Source organism: Tyto alba, unplaced genomic scaffold (assembly GCF_018691265.1).
Source record: "Tyto alba isolate M040663 unplaced genomic scaffold, T.alba_DEE_v4.0 Super-Scaffold_16, whole genome shotgun sequence".
Lineage (NCBI taxonomy): Eukaryota > Metazoa > Chordata > Aves > Strigiformes > Tytonidae > Tyto > Tyto alba.
In genome coordinates this window covers 14,475,477-14,492,272 of record NW_024881278.1, presented here as the reverse complement: position 1 = coordinate 14,492,272, position 16,796 = coordinate 14,475,477, and the positions used below count along the sequence as shown (strand labels likewise).

The 16,796-nt window shown below is 43.2% G+C and overlaps 1 protein-coding gene across 1 annotated transcript; it reads left to right on the top strand.

Annotated features, from left to right (window-relative positions):
* The first annotated feature begins 1,220 nt into the window (after positions 1-1,220).
* On the top strand, positions 1,221-9,423 carry SRP9 (signal recognition particle 9). Its single transcript, XM_042789725.1, has 3 exons — positions 1,221-1,358; positions 4,756-4,824; positions 6,858-9,423. The coding sequence occupies exons 1-3, from the start codon at positions 1,287-1,289 to the stop codon at positions 6,975-6,977; spliced, it is 261 nt and encodes an 86-aa protein (XP_042645659.1). The 5' UTR covers positions 1,221-1,286; the 3' UTR covers positions 6,978-9,423.
* The last annotated feature ends 7,373 nt before the right edge of the window (positions 9,424-16,796 follow it).

The window sequence follows — 16,796 nt, the reverse complement described above, 5'->3', positions numbered from 1 at the left end:
ATTCATTCTACTTTTTCTCCCCTTACCTCCCATCCACTCTTTTATTTCTATGCCATGTTTCTTCCTTCTCCCTTGCGCCTATTGTGCCTTTTGTGGTCAAAAAAACCTACAGCTACTATTCCCCCCATGTTGCTAGTGGAGACTGGAATGGCCTGCATAATTTGTCCCCTTACATGCAGATCTGCCTTAAACTTTCAAGTTTATTTGTTTCGCCACACTGTTGAGGTTTGGTCAGTTCAGTAAAACTAATTTGAAGTTGTGAGTCATTATCAGGAGCTTCTGGGTTGTCAGTGTGTCCCTATGAAATGGAGAATAAAGGACCACAATTCTTACGTGTTTATTGTAATTGCAGCAGTTACACAAGCTGTGTAACACAGTCAGGGCTTAACACCGTGGCTGACTATAATCTTTGTGCAATTATGGAACAAGAATCACAAGTCACTTCAGGAAATGGGATTTGAAAATGTAAAAGCAGAAATTGTGCATTTTTTTTCCCTCCCTCATCTCTTTTTAAAGGAGTTTTAGTCAGCTTTATGTAAATGCTTTACACACACACACACGTATTTGAAAAGGACAGTTCCCCACAATCTTTATATAACTTTCAGTCTGACACCAGTGCCAAGCCCTGACTCAACACCCCTCTGAAATGACCACGGCGGCCCAGAGAAGCCAGCTGAGCTGCTCCTAAACATCCTTTCTAAAGGCTACCTAACATGGAGCCAACCTCCAGCTTAACGAAGGACCTTCCAGCCTGGGCAAACCTGGGCTTGATGCCGCGGTAGAACCCAGCCTCACGCTTCACGGCCCACTGTCCCGCCTGACCGGGCCTGGCGTGGGGCGCTCCCGGCCGGGCCCTTCGTCCCCACACTGGCCGCCCCGCGCCCCCAAAAACCCCTCCGCGGGCCTCACGGCGGGAGACTGAGGCGGAGGCGTCCCGCACCGGGCCCGCCAGCGCCCCGCCGGTGCCGTCCCGGCAGGACGCCCAGCGCCAAGCGGGCGGGCTGCCCCTCCGCCGGCAGCGGGGCTCGAACCCCCGTCCCACGGCTGCCAGCAGCCACCAATGGGAGCCTTCGCCTCCGCGGCGGAGCGGGAAAGGTGCCGGCCGGCATCCCGCCGCGCCTGTAGGGGTCGCCGTGGCGACCCCAGAACCTCTGAGTCATGCCCTTCGCGATTGGGCGGCGGTTCCCCGCTGGCCAATGGGAAGTGCCGGTTGGCCGTGACGCAGGTCCCGCTTTCGACGCCATCTTTCCGCCGGCGCGGGAGCGGAGCGCGGCGTCGGCCTCGCCATGCCGCACTACCAGACCTGGGAGGAGTTCACGCGCGCTGCTGAGAAGCTCTACCTCGCCGACCCCATGAAGGTGGGTGAGGGACGGGGCGAGCTGAGCTGAGGGGCCGGGCGGGCCTCCGCCCCTCGCGGTAGGCCCAGGCAGCGAGCGGCTCCCGGGGTGAGGCGATGGGCGCCGGCGGGAACCGGTTGGGAAGGTTTCTCGAGGGGCAGTCGCGGTGGGCCGCTCCGGGGAGGCGAGAGGCAGCAGCGAGGAAGGGGGTTACGCGCTGGTGTCGCACCTGACCTTCCTTATCCACCAAGCAGGCGGGAATTGTTCTCATTTAACACCCCAAAAACGTACACGGGGGGACGGGGTTTCGGGTGTTGTTATCAGCGACAGGGACGGACCTCGGGAACCGGTCTCCAGAGGCGTGCTTATTTACATCGTACCTGTGTGCCAGAAACCGCGACTGAGAGTTCTGCTGAATGAAGAGTGTGTCGCGAATTGATTTATGAGTTTACGACACTTAAGACTGTATCACTTGATTTTTTTTTTTCTTAGAAAAAAAAAAAATAAAAGCATTTATTAACTCTTCCATTGCATTATTGCCTGCAGTGTCATTTCAGACCGGAAAGTATTAGCTTCCTAAAGAGGAATTGCTCTAGGAATTAATTTCCTGGTAAAAGCTGCTTTTTGTTTCTGGTAACCTGTTCAGGAGGATAGTTTGTGCAAATATTAAAAGTAACTTCAGTCTTCAGAAAAAAAAGCACTATAATTCAGCTAAAAAGCAGCACAGAAGGTAGTGTGAAATTTATATGTCTGAGAAAACTGTGATAAAAAAGACATAGTTTTTGTCATCAAAAGTAGGGAACATGGAGAAACCCTCAGAAGTAGTGTTTAACATCTGCCTTTAATTAGCATAGGTGATTGCTTCATATGCAACTGCCACTTATCTACTGATAACTAAATTGTCTTGTTTTACCTTATGCTCTGTGACATTAAATGAAAGAGGAGGGATGTCACTGCAGCCAGGAGTTGCTCTTTCCCTTTTCTTAAGGGGCCTCCGAAGGCCTCCTCTTCCCATCCATGGCAGTAAACATGTCTGTCTACAAAGGGGTTTATATAGGCCCCAGAGTCACAACACGAGTACTTTTTTAATTTGCCAGAGAACTAGCTTCAGGAGCTTTTGTATGTAATTGGGCTTGTCAAGAAACTGAAGGAGTCATGGGAGATGGATGCACATTCTCCATGGGCTGGTGAGGATAGGTGGTGAGTGGCCTTGCCATTTGTGGGAGCAAGTTACGTATCAAGTCCATGCCTGCTGCTTGAAGCAGCCTCTCTTCTGTTTTTGGGCCTGCTCAGTGGAGAGATGTACTGTTACACAGCTGTTGTGGTTGGAAGATGACAGTTTGTTAAACAGGAAGGGTAGACCTGTGACGAGATCCATCTTGGAGCAGGAATTTCAAAATGTATTTTGTAGTCAAGGAGATTGTTAAACTGTTAGCACAGGTCACTGTACAACAAAGACCTGTTTATAGTGTGAGTTCAGAATGTTCTCAAAAGGACATCTTGCTTTGTTTCTACTTACTGATGCTAGCTGAAGCTAGAAACAATGGATACAAAGTCACTGTGGCTAGCTCTGCAGTCAGGAGGAAGCATGTAATGCTCAGTTGCTGAGGATGTTGATTTTTATCACTGTGACTTTGAGAACTTTGGCTATTTGAGAGTCCAGTGGGACTGTGGATAGGTTAAAGCTCAGGGCAGGTGACAACTGTAGTAACTGTTTTAGTTAGAAGTTGACTGCTTGTTTTCAGACTTCAAATTTAGCCTTATTGAGCCTTGAAACCAATTTAATTTGAAAGGACTCTCTTCAGTCCTCTGATTTTAATGACTCTAAAAGTGTTATTCTTTGTATCTTCCCTTTCCACATGCAAAAACATCAGAACACTTCAAATCTGCAGGCTGTAGTGCAGCTATTGAAATAACTGTAGTGACTGGAAATAAGACTTTTTTAACACAGTAGTTTAGGCACCTGTCATGGTTTGAGCCCAGAGGGTAACTAGGTGCCAAGCAGCCCTTCACTCACCTCTTCCCCTGCACAGGAATGGCAAGGAGAAAATGAAGCAAAAGGCTCTGGAATATAGATAAAGGACAGGGAGGGTGGCTCACCCATTATGGTCACAGGTAAAAGACAGACTTGTTAGGGGAAGGAAAAAAAGAACATCACTTTAATTCAAACACTAACAAAAACAACACTTAACAGGCAAGGTGGGGCAGTGGGAAGTGCCACCACATCCCAAAACCACCTCTCCTTACCCCTCCTTTCTTCCCAAGCTCAACTGTGTTCTACCTCCATCTGTCTACCTCCCCCCATCAGGGGTTACAGTCAGCTCACCGCTCCTTCCTTCCCAGGAGGCGGGGTGAACACCGCACATTCTTCCCCTGCTCCATGTGGCTCCCTTCTCACAGGAGGCAGTCCTCCATGAACCTTCTCTGGTATGAGCCCTCCCCACGGGCCACAGCTGTTCCCACGCTGCTCCAGAGTGGGTCACCCCACGTGTTCCGGTCTTCCCAGCACCAAGCTACAACAGTGGGGGTTGCTTCTCCCCCCAGAGTCCCGGCTTCCTTTATATGCAGGTGCCTGTCCTGGTGTGGGCTCCTCCACAGGCTGCAGGTCAGCCTCTGCTCCACCGCAGACCTCCATGGGTGGCAGGGGGTGGACCTGCCATCTTGCCATGGGATATAGGGGTCTCTGCTCCATTGCACCTCTCCCACATCCTTCTCCTTCCTTCCACTGACCTGGGTGTTCATCCTTTTCCCAACTCTTCCTCACAAGTCCCAACCGCCTCACAGGTTCCCTTTCTTAAATATGTTATCACAGAGGCACAGCCACCATCACTAATTGGCTCGGCCCTGGCCAGAGGTGGGTCCGAGCTTCTCACAGGGGCCACCGCTGTAACCCCCTCCCCCACTACCAAAACCCCTGCTACAGAAACCTAACACAGTACTGTAGAAGAAAAAGTAGTAACATTGAGTTTACCCCAGTCAATTAATCCCTTTCAAGTCTTTGTGTAGAATTATGTTAAGGGTTTCAAGTTTATAAACACAATCTTCTAGTTAGTTTTTCTGAAATGTGATATATGGTGAGGGGGTGTCTTGTGATTTTTTTAGTTTATCTTAACTGTCACTGAGGTCTCTGCAGCTGTCGCTGCTCTATTTACAGTGGTTTTGAACATGCCCAATGTTAAGCTTCCTGATGCTGCTATAATACCAGTTTAACATGTTAGGCAGGGAAATGTGATGGTTCAACTTTCACACCATCCTGGCTGTAGGATTAGTGGCCACCAGAGCTGAGGACCACCACAGAGGTGGTGCAGATGTGAAGCAGTACATAATAAGTTAGTCTGAATTTGGGCAGATTGCCTTCAGATATGTTCTGAGAATTGTTAGCTCTAGACGTTAATTCTTAAAATGTTTGTCATTTCAGGTGCGGGTTGTTCTCAAATATCGACATTGTGATGGGAACCTCTGTATCAAAGTAACGGATGATGTAGCTGTAAGTACAGAATATATTCCCCTTTCAGGGCTTACTGTACCTGCCATGAACTTGCATTTTGTTGTCAGTCAGCTTGGGAGGTCTTAGTCATTGCCTTGAGAGTGCCTGAGTTTTCTAAGAGCTTGTGCTCAGCCTTCCCTAGTTGTGTCTGTGGCTGACATTGACCTGTGTTTCAACTCTGCACAGTCCAGGAAAAGTTCTAACACTTAGTGGGTGTCAACATAATTATTTTAGGATTCTATGAAAACAAGGACTGCAAAAATCTTGACACTATCTGAAAATGCTTCATGGAATGACATTGGTAGCTTCTGCTGAAGCATTTCAGGAGCATCTTCAAAGAGATGTGTTTACTAATGTGAGTGTAGTCCTTTTGATTCGTTCAGAGTTGTGACAACTTCCAAATAGGTTAAGCTGCTTTGTGACTATGAGACACTGGAGTGATTATGTGACTGAACGGCAAGATTCACTTGCAGTTCAGAGACACCATTTTCTGAAATAACATTATGGTGTCACTTACTCAGTAAAAACTGGAACATACACCCAACATGGGATTCTTAAGTGTCCTTCCAAGGGCTGCTGTAGAAGAAGATGGAGCAGCAGTGCTTACTGGTTGCCCTTGGTGCAGATAGCCTGGGAGGGGTTAGGATGTGAGGTGGTGGGCAGCAGGTAGGAATGTGTCAGCATGCATCAACGTGTGCATGCCAGCGACAGGCTCTTGGTGCTGTTGCAGCCAAGTTGTTTTTCTGCAGTCCAGAGTAAGCAACAGTAGTCTGTCTTTATCTTCAGACTTGGAAGAAAATCAGATTTCTTCTTTCCAGGAAAAGTAGTCTGGCATTGGTATTTCCAATACCTGAGAGAGATGGGAAACTCTAGTAATGACACTTCTTGATAGGGTAATAGGGCTTAACGTGGGTGAGATGTTGAGTCTGGGGCACTGGTAGCAGGGGGAAGCTATGGGCAATTTAGTTGACAGCTACCATAGGGGAAGCTGGAGTCTGGTGATTCATGAATGTGAACTGTTTTCAGTTACAGGCTGTCTTACCTGCCTCTGGTTGTGGAAACCTATTACACCGGGGGGTGGGCAGGGGATTGGTTTCAGTTTGGGTTTTGGTTTTTTGGGAGGTTTTGTTTGTTTTTTGTTTTTTTTCTAAAGGCAGGAAGGGAAGTTTTCCTTAATGCTCAGTCTGTAGAACTAATATAGTGGAAGGAAAAAATAAACTGTTTTCTACTGTTCATCTCTGAATTAAAATGGGAATTAAATGCTGGCAAAAGTTGCTGTGTTGACAGCACTGAAGAATGGAGCATTCTGGGGGTTTTTTCATTGTTAAATCAGCCTGGATGGTCATACTCAGGCTGTACAGGTGTAAGGAATTACTTAATCTGCAAAAAAAAAAAAAAAAAATGAAGTGGTCTTTCTGTGATAAGTTGCTGGCACGTTGCTCTTGTTCCTTTTACATTAACAGGCTTGTCACATGAAGGAGTTCCTTTTTATCTTAATCAGATGCTATGTTCCTTATTTAGGACTGTCTTAGAAACAGATTTTGCTTGGGGGAGGGGATCCCCTTCAGTGGGAAATGCTGAACTGATTTTATGTCACTGGCAGTGTAACATTAAGGACTGTGAAAGGCGAAACAAAATTACTTTCAGAATATAGAGAATAGGAAAGTAATTCCAGGTTTAAAATCTGGTTTTATTTTTAGACATCACAAACAAGAATGTCTTTAAAGACAGCTTTAAACCCCAAGTTTAGCACCCTTTTTGAGAGAGAAGAAACTGGGATAAATTATGAGCTTCCCTATTTTCAAAATGGAAGACATGAGCCTTTCAGAGGAACTTAAATGTAAACACAGATGTGTGTGTATTTTAAAACAGGGTAGATATGTGTTGGTGCTGCCTCATGGTAACAACATGCCAGAAATGAACATTTAAATACTCACCTTGTTTTGTGTGCTTTAAGCACAAATTTGTTGTGCCTATAAATAGGATAAAAACAGTTCAAGTGAAATCTGATATTAAGCAACTTTCTCTTACAGTGTTTGCTGTATAGAACAGACCAGGCGCAAGACGTAAAGAAGATCGAGAAATTCCACAGTCAGCTAATGCGACTTATGGTGGCTAAGGAATCCCGCAGTGCTGCCATGGAAACAGACTGAACTGCTGAAAATAAAATGAGTGCTCCGGTCATATTTCACTGGAAGAAAACATCTCTTGGATTTGAACAAATACTGGGACAGGAGATGCTTTTATGTACCGAAGTGGACTGATGGCAAGTCTGAAGCATTTTTCCCCCCAGACTCTGCTTTGGAAAACTAGGAAAATAAATGCTTTCAATTGAAAGCTTATATTTATTTTTGGGAATCAAACAAGAAATTATTCTTACACGTTAGGTATGCTAAGAAGACAAGTAAATATTTTAAATCTACGGTACTTTAGTCTGAATTTGATGGGCCACAAGCACATTTCTGGAAAGTTACTATAAAATGCCATATAGATTTCATTGTGTTCATACCTTATGCTGGTGTATCCTCACAGTGAGAAGGTTTATTAACCCAACTAATACTGTAGCATGATGACTGGATCTAATAAATATTTACATAAATTATATATATCACTGGGGTTTAGAAGAACAGGTGTTTTCTGAACTGAAATGTTGAAATTGCCAATTCGTACTAGCACTGTTACTGGCCTTTAGTATTGATCTTGATCATAAGATGTGCAACACTATCTGTGATACAGTTTGTAGAACTGTTACATTGGCTAATTAAACTTCTGTATTTTGAAAATTAAAGTAAAACTTTGCTTAAAGATTGCTAGAGATTGGTGAGAAACTGGGAACTTCTTTTCTGCTTATTCAAATACTGTTACTAAAAAGTAGTCTGGCTTTTTTCCATACTTGAACTATTTTATACTACCAGGGGGATGTTCTCCCATCCGTGCTTCAGGCAGAGATAAAGTATATCAGCAAGACAAATTCTAGAAGCTCTTGCCTATTATGTTGATAGAAAAAATGCAACCAAACACTACCCAGCTTCCTTATCTTAGCAGCTTGGTAACTGTGCATTTTCAAATGTTACATGTGGCAGATGGATGTCAGCCAATTGAATAAATGGATGAAAACCAGCTTAATAAATACTTAAATACCACTGTCAAAAATAGACCAGTGCTCCTGTGGCTTAGACTTGTTTCTCATTGTTACCTCTGGTAGGGTGATGGAAGTCTTCATTGTCTCTTGCAAAGCTTTTTGCTTGAAAGCCCAGTAGCTGAAATTGATACTTGCTTTGACTAGATCTCGCATACTTAAAAACATGAATATTTTAATGTAATTATACTATTGGTATAACTAGACTTTTCCAGGACTAGTGTTTTGGGTTAAACCAAGCCACAAAAGTAAAGCAGAACCATACAACGACTTGTCTGTAGTGGCATTTAGATATAACAAGTCAATCTACTTAAATAGCTACTTGCTGTCACTTACATTAAAAATAATTGAGCTACTTGGAAGCAGTGGAGTTCCTACATTTGCCAAGGGCTCAGAATAAAACCCAGCCTTGAATATTGTATTAGAGTACCCTTTCAGCTGAACATATAATTGTTGGCAAATACTGTAGTGCTAAATTCCCAGTGACTACTCAAATTCTGGTCTACGTGAGTGACTGGTATGTATGTAACACTTTTCTTCTTGTATTGGCTTTTGAAATGCAAATAAATCCAGAGAGAAAGCTAAACTTTGTTGATAGTTAAACTTTAATAAGATACTGTAATGCTGAAAATTTTCCCTGATGCTCCAAATTATTTTCTTAATATTTGCAATATAGTATATTAAGTAGTTAAACCATTTTTGTCTAAAGCACTGTTCTGCAGTGTGAATGGTTGCTACACAAAGTCATACAAGCAAAGATTTAAGCTGTTAAGTTGGCAGGTGAAAAGGCTGCCACTATTTTAGTGTAATTTTTGGGCTTCTCTTTTATAAATTGGTTTGGTGTGTAGATGTTTTGTGTGAGCTCAGGTACAGAAAGACTTCAGTGGTACTTACTTGTGCATGGAGGATGTAAGTAGAGAGCAGGCTGCAGACAGACTTGGTGTACCAAGTGGCTGAAAGGCTTGAGCTGTCTACTTAAGCAGGTTTTAGAGGGGGGACACTTGTCTAGTGGACGGGGGCAATTTATATTAGAGTATCAGCTGTCAGGCAAAAGAGGCAGGGAAATGGATTTTTAGTTTTCTAAATTCAGAAATTATTTCTGTAAAACCGTAAGGAAACATTAATGCTGCTTTCTTAAGAGTATGTGTTGTTTAAGCTTGTTCTCCATATACTCACAGAAAAACTAGGGCAGTTCTGTGCAGTCATAATACATGAGAATACTGATAAAGCAACTGCTTAAAAAAAAAAAAAAAAAAAAGCTTTTGGAAATGTCTTCAGAAAAAGGTGCTTTTTGACTTTGTCCTGGAATTTTCAGCAACTTCAATACTGTGTTCATGGGGTGGTAGAAAAGCTGTGAACTCAAAGCTCTTCTTTTTTGTGCTTATACTCTTGCTGAGGGTGTGCGTGTGTGCATATGTGCACTGACCACTTCCTAATAAACTTCACAGTGAGTGAATCCATCATGTTGCCAACTACTTGAATGTGTCCGCCGGTAAGTGATGAAGAAAAGAAACCAGCTTAATGTGGCTGCTGCACCAAAGGGGTGATTGAACGCATTGCGTGTGAAGCCCCAAGTTTGGCAGCCCAGCGCCTCCGCAGGTGCCTCTGATCACCAGCTAAGGAGTCTGTGCCCATGACAGGCTGCAGACGGGCAGCGCAGGGGCAGACAGGCAGCCTGCTTTGCAGAAGTGGAATGATTTAAGAAAAAAAAAATAAGGACATTTTCCCTTGCTATAGCTAGTTTTGTTGCTGCATGTTAGTTATCGTCAGTAATTGTTCTGTTTTGTGAGAACAGCTTAATATGGGTCTTGTTATTGCACAAAGAAATTGGATTAGTTTACCCATGGAATTTATTCTGGTTTTCTGGTGTTCTCACTTCCTGGATTCTCTGAGCGTCTTGATTTCAATTCTTCCTTTGTGCACAGCATTTAAGCTGACTTTGTGTCTGAGTGCTCTCTTATGTGCAGCTACATCACTTCTGTTTTCCTTCAGGGTTTTTAAACCTGAGCTTCTCCATACGTGGTCCATTCTGTAAGTGTATTCTGGATTACAGGAAGATCCTTAAATGATCTGTAGAAGTGAGAATTTTGGTCACAGGTCTTTGTTTTAGAGATTCTCATGAAAGAGGCCTTTGTTTCCACTAAAGTCCTGACCTAACACTTTTAATAGTGACAGATTTATTCTGGAAAATTGGATGCTTTGGTGCCTGAGTCTGTCAAAATGGGAAATGGAACTGAAGCCAAGAAGGTGCTTTTAAAAATGTTTTAACTTGTCAAAATAATAATATTCCATCTCAATGAGTTCCTTCCTGCAGTATAAAAGTGGGTAATATTCAACATTTTGCTGTAATAAATGTGAAGAAACCCTGGTTTCTGCCAGATGCAGTCAGTGAGACTTAGGTGATCACTTAAAGGATTATGCCACCTGGAAGGTGTGTTAGCCCTCCTGCGATGGGCAGAACAAAACCTCTCACTTCATCTTAACATGCTGTTATCCCCCAATGCACCAGCACCTTTTTCACTTATGGTTTACCAGAAGATAAAACTGTAACACAGAAATGATACTCTAACGACCTGCTAAATGAAGTTTGAGATCTAAAGTGGAAAAATTTATATATAGTAAATAGGTGGGGATTTTTCTGTATAACTTGTTCTCATCTAGACTGCAGATTCTGTACAAGTCTTACTTCCTTCAAGAGTCAGTAAGCGTGAGTGAGTGACCTTAGGGAGTAGGGACTTAGCTGAAAACAGTATTATTCTTTGTACAATGCTTTGCGCTGAGGTAACTTAAATCTAATTGACTGAAACAAAGCTGCTTTGGTCAAGCATATCTAAGGAGTCTTCTTGTTAGATAACTTTCTTAAAGGGTCTTCACTTTCTTTTAAAGGAAACTAGTCTATCAAGAACTACCCCTATTTTTTTGCTTAAGTTAATAGTGGTTTGCTTTTCAAGACATGAGGGTGTCTAATCTGAAAAGCCGATACCACTTTAAAGGTAGATGCTGCATGACTCAAGATATCACAACTGTTTGTTTATAAAGATTTTATCTTACAAAGGCTTTCAGAGTTCAAGGACTGGTATTTAAATACAAGCAAGAGTTGCATTGTCTTTGTTGCTGGGGATGACATAAAAACATGCCTTTCATCTCTTACTACTTTCACAATAAGTAGACTCTTTGGACTGGCTTCCAGATAAATCTCCCCACCTTTATGCTGAGATGAAGTATTTAATTTGAATTACTATGCACTGAAGGCAGATGTGGGCTTTTTAGTCTGTAGAATTTTTGAGATGAGAATGATGCCACAGTATTTTAGAAGCAGATAACTTACTCAGCAGAATACAAAGCATGGTAGTTTGCTAACCCCTGCTTATTAGGCAAGCTTGTGTAGGTCCTGTAACTGTTGTAACAGACTAAATGCTCTCAGGAGAATGTGGGCTTAAGCTGGGCCATGTAAAACTGAAGTCTGTGGGAACGGAGCCAATGAAAACATGGTCACAGTGTGATAGCAGAGTTAACTGCCGGCATGCAAGTACAGGCCCTATTGTTGAACGTAGTCTTTGTTTCTGGTGAAGGTATGTGCTTATTTTCTTATGCTGTGCCAAAGTGAGTTATAGGTGTGTGTTCTCGGAGCCCTGTAATGGGAATGCAATTACTTTCTGCCATTCTAAAAACATCTTAATTTCTGAGTGCCATTTCTCAGTGCCCTTATGTGAAAATGCCCAGTCTTCCAGCAAGAACCAGTGTGCTCAACCCATTAGCACTCCCCATACAGATAGTTCCTAGGTGTTGCGAAGATGTAAGAGTATAATGTTTCTCTTAAACTGTAATGCTGGTATTTATGAAAGTGTTCTCTGTTTAAATGAAGACCAGCTCTGAGGATATTTTGCATTGTATTTGCAGCAAGTTTTGATTTTGTGCTCACATTCTTCTGTCCCCTTTTTTGTGGTGATTCTTGGGCATTTTGCTAGAACTTAAAACATCAGTCATACCGAGAGGTCTGGGAGACTGGGTGTTTTATTTCCTTTGAAGTTATGTTTGCACGTTGAGTTCGTTTTTTGTCTAAAAGTGGTATCTTTTAATAAAAGGATTAACCTGCATTGTTCTGCTTCTACTGAGCAGAATCTTCCTGAGTACAGGCATGTGTTTACAGCAAGATTTCAAAGACTGGTTTCTTGGAGAGGGAGTTGAGTTTTCTGGACACGTACTGAATGGCTTTGCTGATCGGTAGTGAGCAAATGAGAATCTGCTGTTCGCATTGGCTAGCAAAAATACATATTTTAAATAGATTGCTCATGCATGTAAATACAGCCATCCATAATACAGTTCTGCTATCATTATGTGGCTGAAAGATGAAAGGCTTGCCTTAGGGCACTGACAAATGAGCTCTGGCAAACTGTGTGTGTGGCTTAAAGATGACACCTCCCAGAGGCATCTGCTCCTTTAAGGAGTCAGCAGGCAGGAGGATGAACTAAGGCCTCAGACATGTCTGTCTGAAAGCCAATGTCTTACTTTAAATTGCCATAAAAGATACCTTTTAAATTTGAGGGCAGGAGGGAAGCTGCCCTTTTCAGTGAGTGATGGACGGTGAGGGGGTTTTTATTTAATATTTTTTAAACGCATTTGTTGTGGCAGTGCTACCTATGGCCGAGGGCAGTAACCAGAAAAATAAACAATATTCACCAGGGATTGTTGGTTTGTGCCCAGAGGCAAACCTTCTCTGTGTTGGTCATAGAGCAGACCCACATAACATGTGACTATATTTAAACATGCAAATAACCAACCATGTTTTTAACAGAGCAAAGAGCTGCTTTGCAAATAGCTTTTTAACCACTGCAGCAATAATATTCCCTGTTGATCACCTAATAAATGTGCAAAGACTGAGATTCTGCACCAGCCTTGGTCGGTGTAACAGCTGGCTGCTGATCCCTGTTGCCCCTGTTGTACCTACTCTAGTGTGCCCCAGAGCCTCACCTGAACCATTTCAATTTACCAGTGCATCAGAAAACTCCTTAATGTTCTGGAAGGCTCCCGATTTGATATTCTGCCTGGTTAGTGTGCTGAGAGGGTTTAACAAAAGGTCAAATGAGTGCTACAGGGGGTGAAATGGAGGGGCTGAGAGCTCCCAGGTGGGGTGAGGAGAACAATGGGAGCGAGAGACAGCAGTCAGATTGGCTTAGGCTGCCATGGAACCACAGCCTAAATAACTTGCACTTTGGCATTGCCCTGACTTGCTTGGAAAAACTTCCTGTCTGTCCCATTAAATGCTCTGTAATGTACATGCCATACAATATTTATCTAAAAACTAGATATGTCTGAATTTGGTTTTGTATCATTCTAGTTCATATGGATGGTACAGAAAATGTGGAACCAAAGATTGTAGGTGATATTCTCCCTAAAGGCCTGTAACACCCTGGTAGCCTCTCAGATGGAGTAACCGCAACTGAACACATGACACAAGGTAAAGATTATATCACAAATTTCTAAAACTGTGTTGAAATTCTTCAATGTTAAGATGGGTTAAATGTTGGGGCAGGGGTTTTAAGAAGGGATCAGCACGTCGAAAGGCGTATGTGACTGCAATAGTAACAGTTCAGTGTGCAGTTGCTCCAAACCAATAAATTCATAAGGTGCCTCCAGAATACATCCAGGAGGCCAACCCTTGAAACACAAGTACTGAAACATCTACTGGATATGATTTCACTGGTGGTAAGAATGGACTACTTCGATTTCATGATCAGAGAAGAGTGTTTTCCTTCCTCATACTTTTTGCTTCTGCGTTAAGCTTCCTTCTTTTCTGACTCTTCAGTTCTTTCTTCTTTTTAATTTGCTTTAAACTTGTTCCTTCCCTTTAGATCTTTAAGACATGTCCCTCTTATTTTCCTCTATATAGTTGATCATGGTGACTTTCTGGTTGGCTTAAGGGAAGAGGATTGTTATACAGTTGCATCTTTACCTTCTTCTACTTGTGGTTGTTAACAGAGCATTTAGTTCTCAAATCTGAGCTTTGGTAGAGAGACATTCTGCATTTGTGAAGAGTACGTGTGTAGGTGTCACAGAAGCATTAATAATAAACTGCATGACCAACTTCCTTATCCAATAATAGTATAAGAACACAGGTTTTTTGGATATTAAAAAGAGCACTTAGGCTTTAGCAAATGAGAAGATCCTTCAGCTCAAACTCTGTGTTGGAGTACCTACCTAGATTGTAGCAATTAATTTACTTTCCTGCAATGCAAGTTGCATACTACTTGACATTATTTGACTGATGACTGTCTACCCGTCTACAGCTTGTAATGATTAGATACCAGCAATTCTCCATAATAATTTGTCATCAATATCTGTCTTTTTTAAAATCATTCCTTGTATTGTGAGATAAAAACTGTTTTCCAGCCACGTCTGTTGTTGTCAGTTCCTCTGTGCTTATGAATCTTTGTCAGAACTCTCTGCAGTTCCTCTCACACCACTAGTCCCATAAATTTCTGTCATGGCCATATCCTCCTGCTAATCTCTGTTTGCTGTAACAAACTCCAGCTGCTTTAAAGGTGGATATAATGCTGCATAATGTTCCTCTACCTCAGCTCAAAACTCTAAAGCAAAAATAACTTTAAGGCATGCTGGAGCATAGAGTTTTAAGGCATGCTGGAGCATAGAGTTGCTAATGTTTTCCATTTCTCTTATTTAGAATCACAGAATGTCTCAAGTTGGAAGGGGACCCATAAGCATCATCAAGTTCAACTCCCTGCTCCTCGCAGGACTACCTAAAAATAAACCATATGACTAAGAGCATAGTCCAGATGTTCCTGACAGGCTTGGTGCTGTGACCACTTCCCTGGGGATCCTGCTCCAGTGACTGACCCACCCTCTCAGTGAAGAACCTTTTCCTAATGTCCAACCTGAAGATGCCCTGACGCAGCTTCATTCCATTCCCTCGTGCCCTATTTGCTGGTCACCAGAGGAGGAGATCGGCACCTGCCCCCCATGAGGCAGCTGTAGGCTGTGATGAGATCACGCTTCACCCTTCTCTTCTCCGAGCTGAACAAACCAAGTGGTCACAGCTGCTCCTCATAAGTCCTGGTCACCCTCCTCTGGACACACTCCTAACAGTTTGGTGCCTTTTTTATATTGAGGCACCCCAAACTGCAGAGAGTACCCGAGGTGGGGCCGCACCAGTGCAGTGCAGAGTGGGACAATCGCCTCCCTCGCCCGGCTGGCCGTGCTGTGCTTGGTACACCCCAGGACACGGTTGGCCTTTCTGGCTTTGGTGGTATTTGCATCTCGGTGTTTTCCTTTCATAGGCCGTGGGAGTTGTACATTTTTCACAATAAACAGCCAAAACAGTTCCAATTACAAAGAATGTGTGTAGAGAACTAAACATGATGTAATCTTCCTCTGTTCTTTGTATGTTTGAGGTAACTGCTTTGCTCATTGTTGTTTACTACTGCTACTGCCACAGGGCCTAAGAGTCCCGCTTGTGAACCAGAAGCATTGTATGTCTAGCACTGTTAAAGCACAAAGAAAAATTAATAATTAATGAAGTGGCAATTTAAGGAGGTTAACACCCACAGGAAGACATATATGCCAAAGTGATACCTCCACAGTAGGAACTTTGAACTACCCTATCTGCTTCATGAAAGGAAGAACTGGAAGGTATGAAGGAAGTAAGAACGTGCCTTCCTGCATGACTGAAGGCACCTGTTTTAAGAATATGGGACAGTCTGGATAAAATGTGAAACTAGTTCTTTATCAAGTTATAAAGGCTGGAGTTACTGGCTAACTAGAGGTTGGAGTTGGCATTTTTATAACAAACGGGATAGAAGTAATGCCATTTTTCATTAATGAAAATAGTCAAATACAGTATTTGGAAGCTGTAATAAAGTGCTACGACAGCGTGGGACATAATACAGTTGCATTTTTATCATCGGATAAAAGTTGTTATATTTTACTATGCAAATGTATGTATGTTTGTGAAATCCCTGTAGTCCTACAGTAGAAAGATGGGTTGCTACTGCTGCTTCTGGCACCTCAAGAAAATTAGTATGGAGCTGTTGGTGAAGCTAGATGCCCCAGAAGGAGCAGAACTCACAGCAAGCATGTTTGGCACGGAAGAAGAGGACCAGATAAAAAAGAAAAGCTTTAGTTACAAAGCAGTTTAGGCACATGTTGCTTTAAAACAGATTGCTAAATAAAGCAACTATTGCTGTTCATAGCAAAACAGCATGAGACCTGCACCAAATACTCTGGGCAAAAGAATGCTTGAGCAGACTGGGATGATTGGGTAGAAGTTGAAAGATGTGAAAGGAATTGTTATCAGTGATCACGAGGCCATTTGTTAAGACTTCTCTTCAGCAATCCAAACAAGAGAATTGAGATGGTGTGGAGGTGACCAAAAAAAAAAAAAAAAAAAAAAAAAGTAATATTGGAACCTGGGAGTGAAGTGATAGATGAAAGCTGAGACTGAATAGTAAAACCTTGAAGAGCCAGTAAGGAATTAAAGTTGCTTGTTCTAACTGATGGGATTAGTTGCTACAGCTGGACCTTCTGAGGATTGCTCTGCTCCTTCTGACCAAGGGTAGAAGGCAGGCCTTGGAGAAGGCAGGCTAAGGGAAAAAGCCCCCCCGGTGCCTGCATCCTCGGGGTGTTCCTTCGGAGAGGCACACAGCTGTGCTGCACAGGGGAGCGCCTGGGGACGTGCAGCACTTTGAACGTGCTTCTCTAACTGAAGTCCCGCTACAGCGCAGCGAGGGCGGCTGAGGTGGGCCCGGCCGCCATTTGGGAAGCTCCCGCGCGGCGCCGCTCAGCAGCGAGCGGCTGCCCGGCTGTGCCCGAACTCTGC

Coding starts and splice junctions, on each gene's coding strand:
- SRP9 (XM_042789725.1), top strand. CDS start 1,287: ATGCCGCACTACCAGACCTGGGAGGAGTTCACGCGCGCTGCTGAGAAG. Junction 1,359..4,755: donor ACCTCGCCGACCCCATGAAG/GTGGGTGAGGGA, acceptor TTGTCATTTCAG/GTGCGGGTTGTTCTCAAATA. Junction 4,825..6,857: donor AAGTAACGGATGATGTAGCT/GTAAGTACAGAA, acceptor TTTCTCTTACAG/TGTTTGCTGTATAGAACAGA.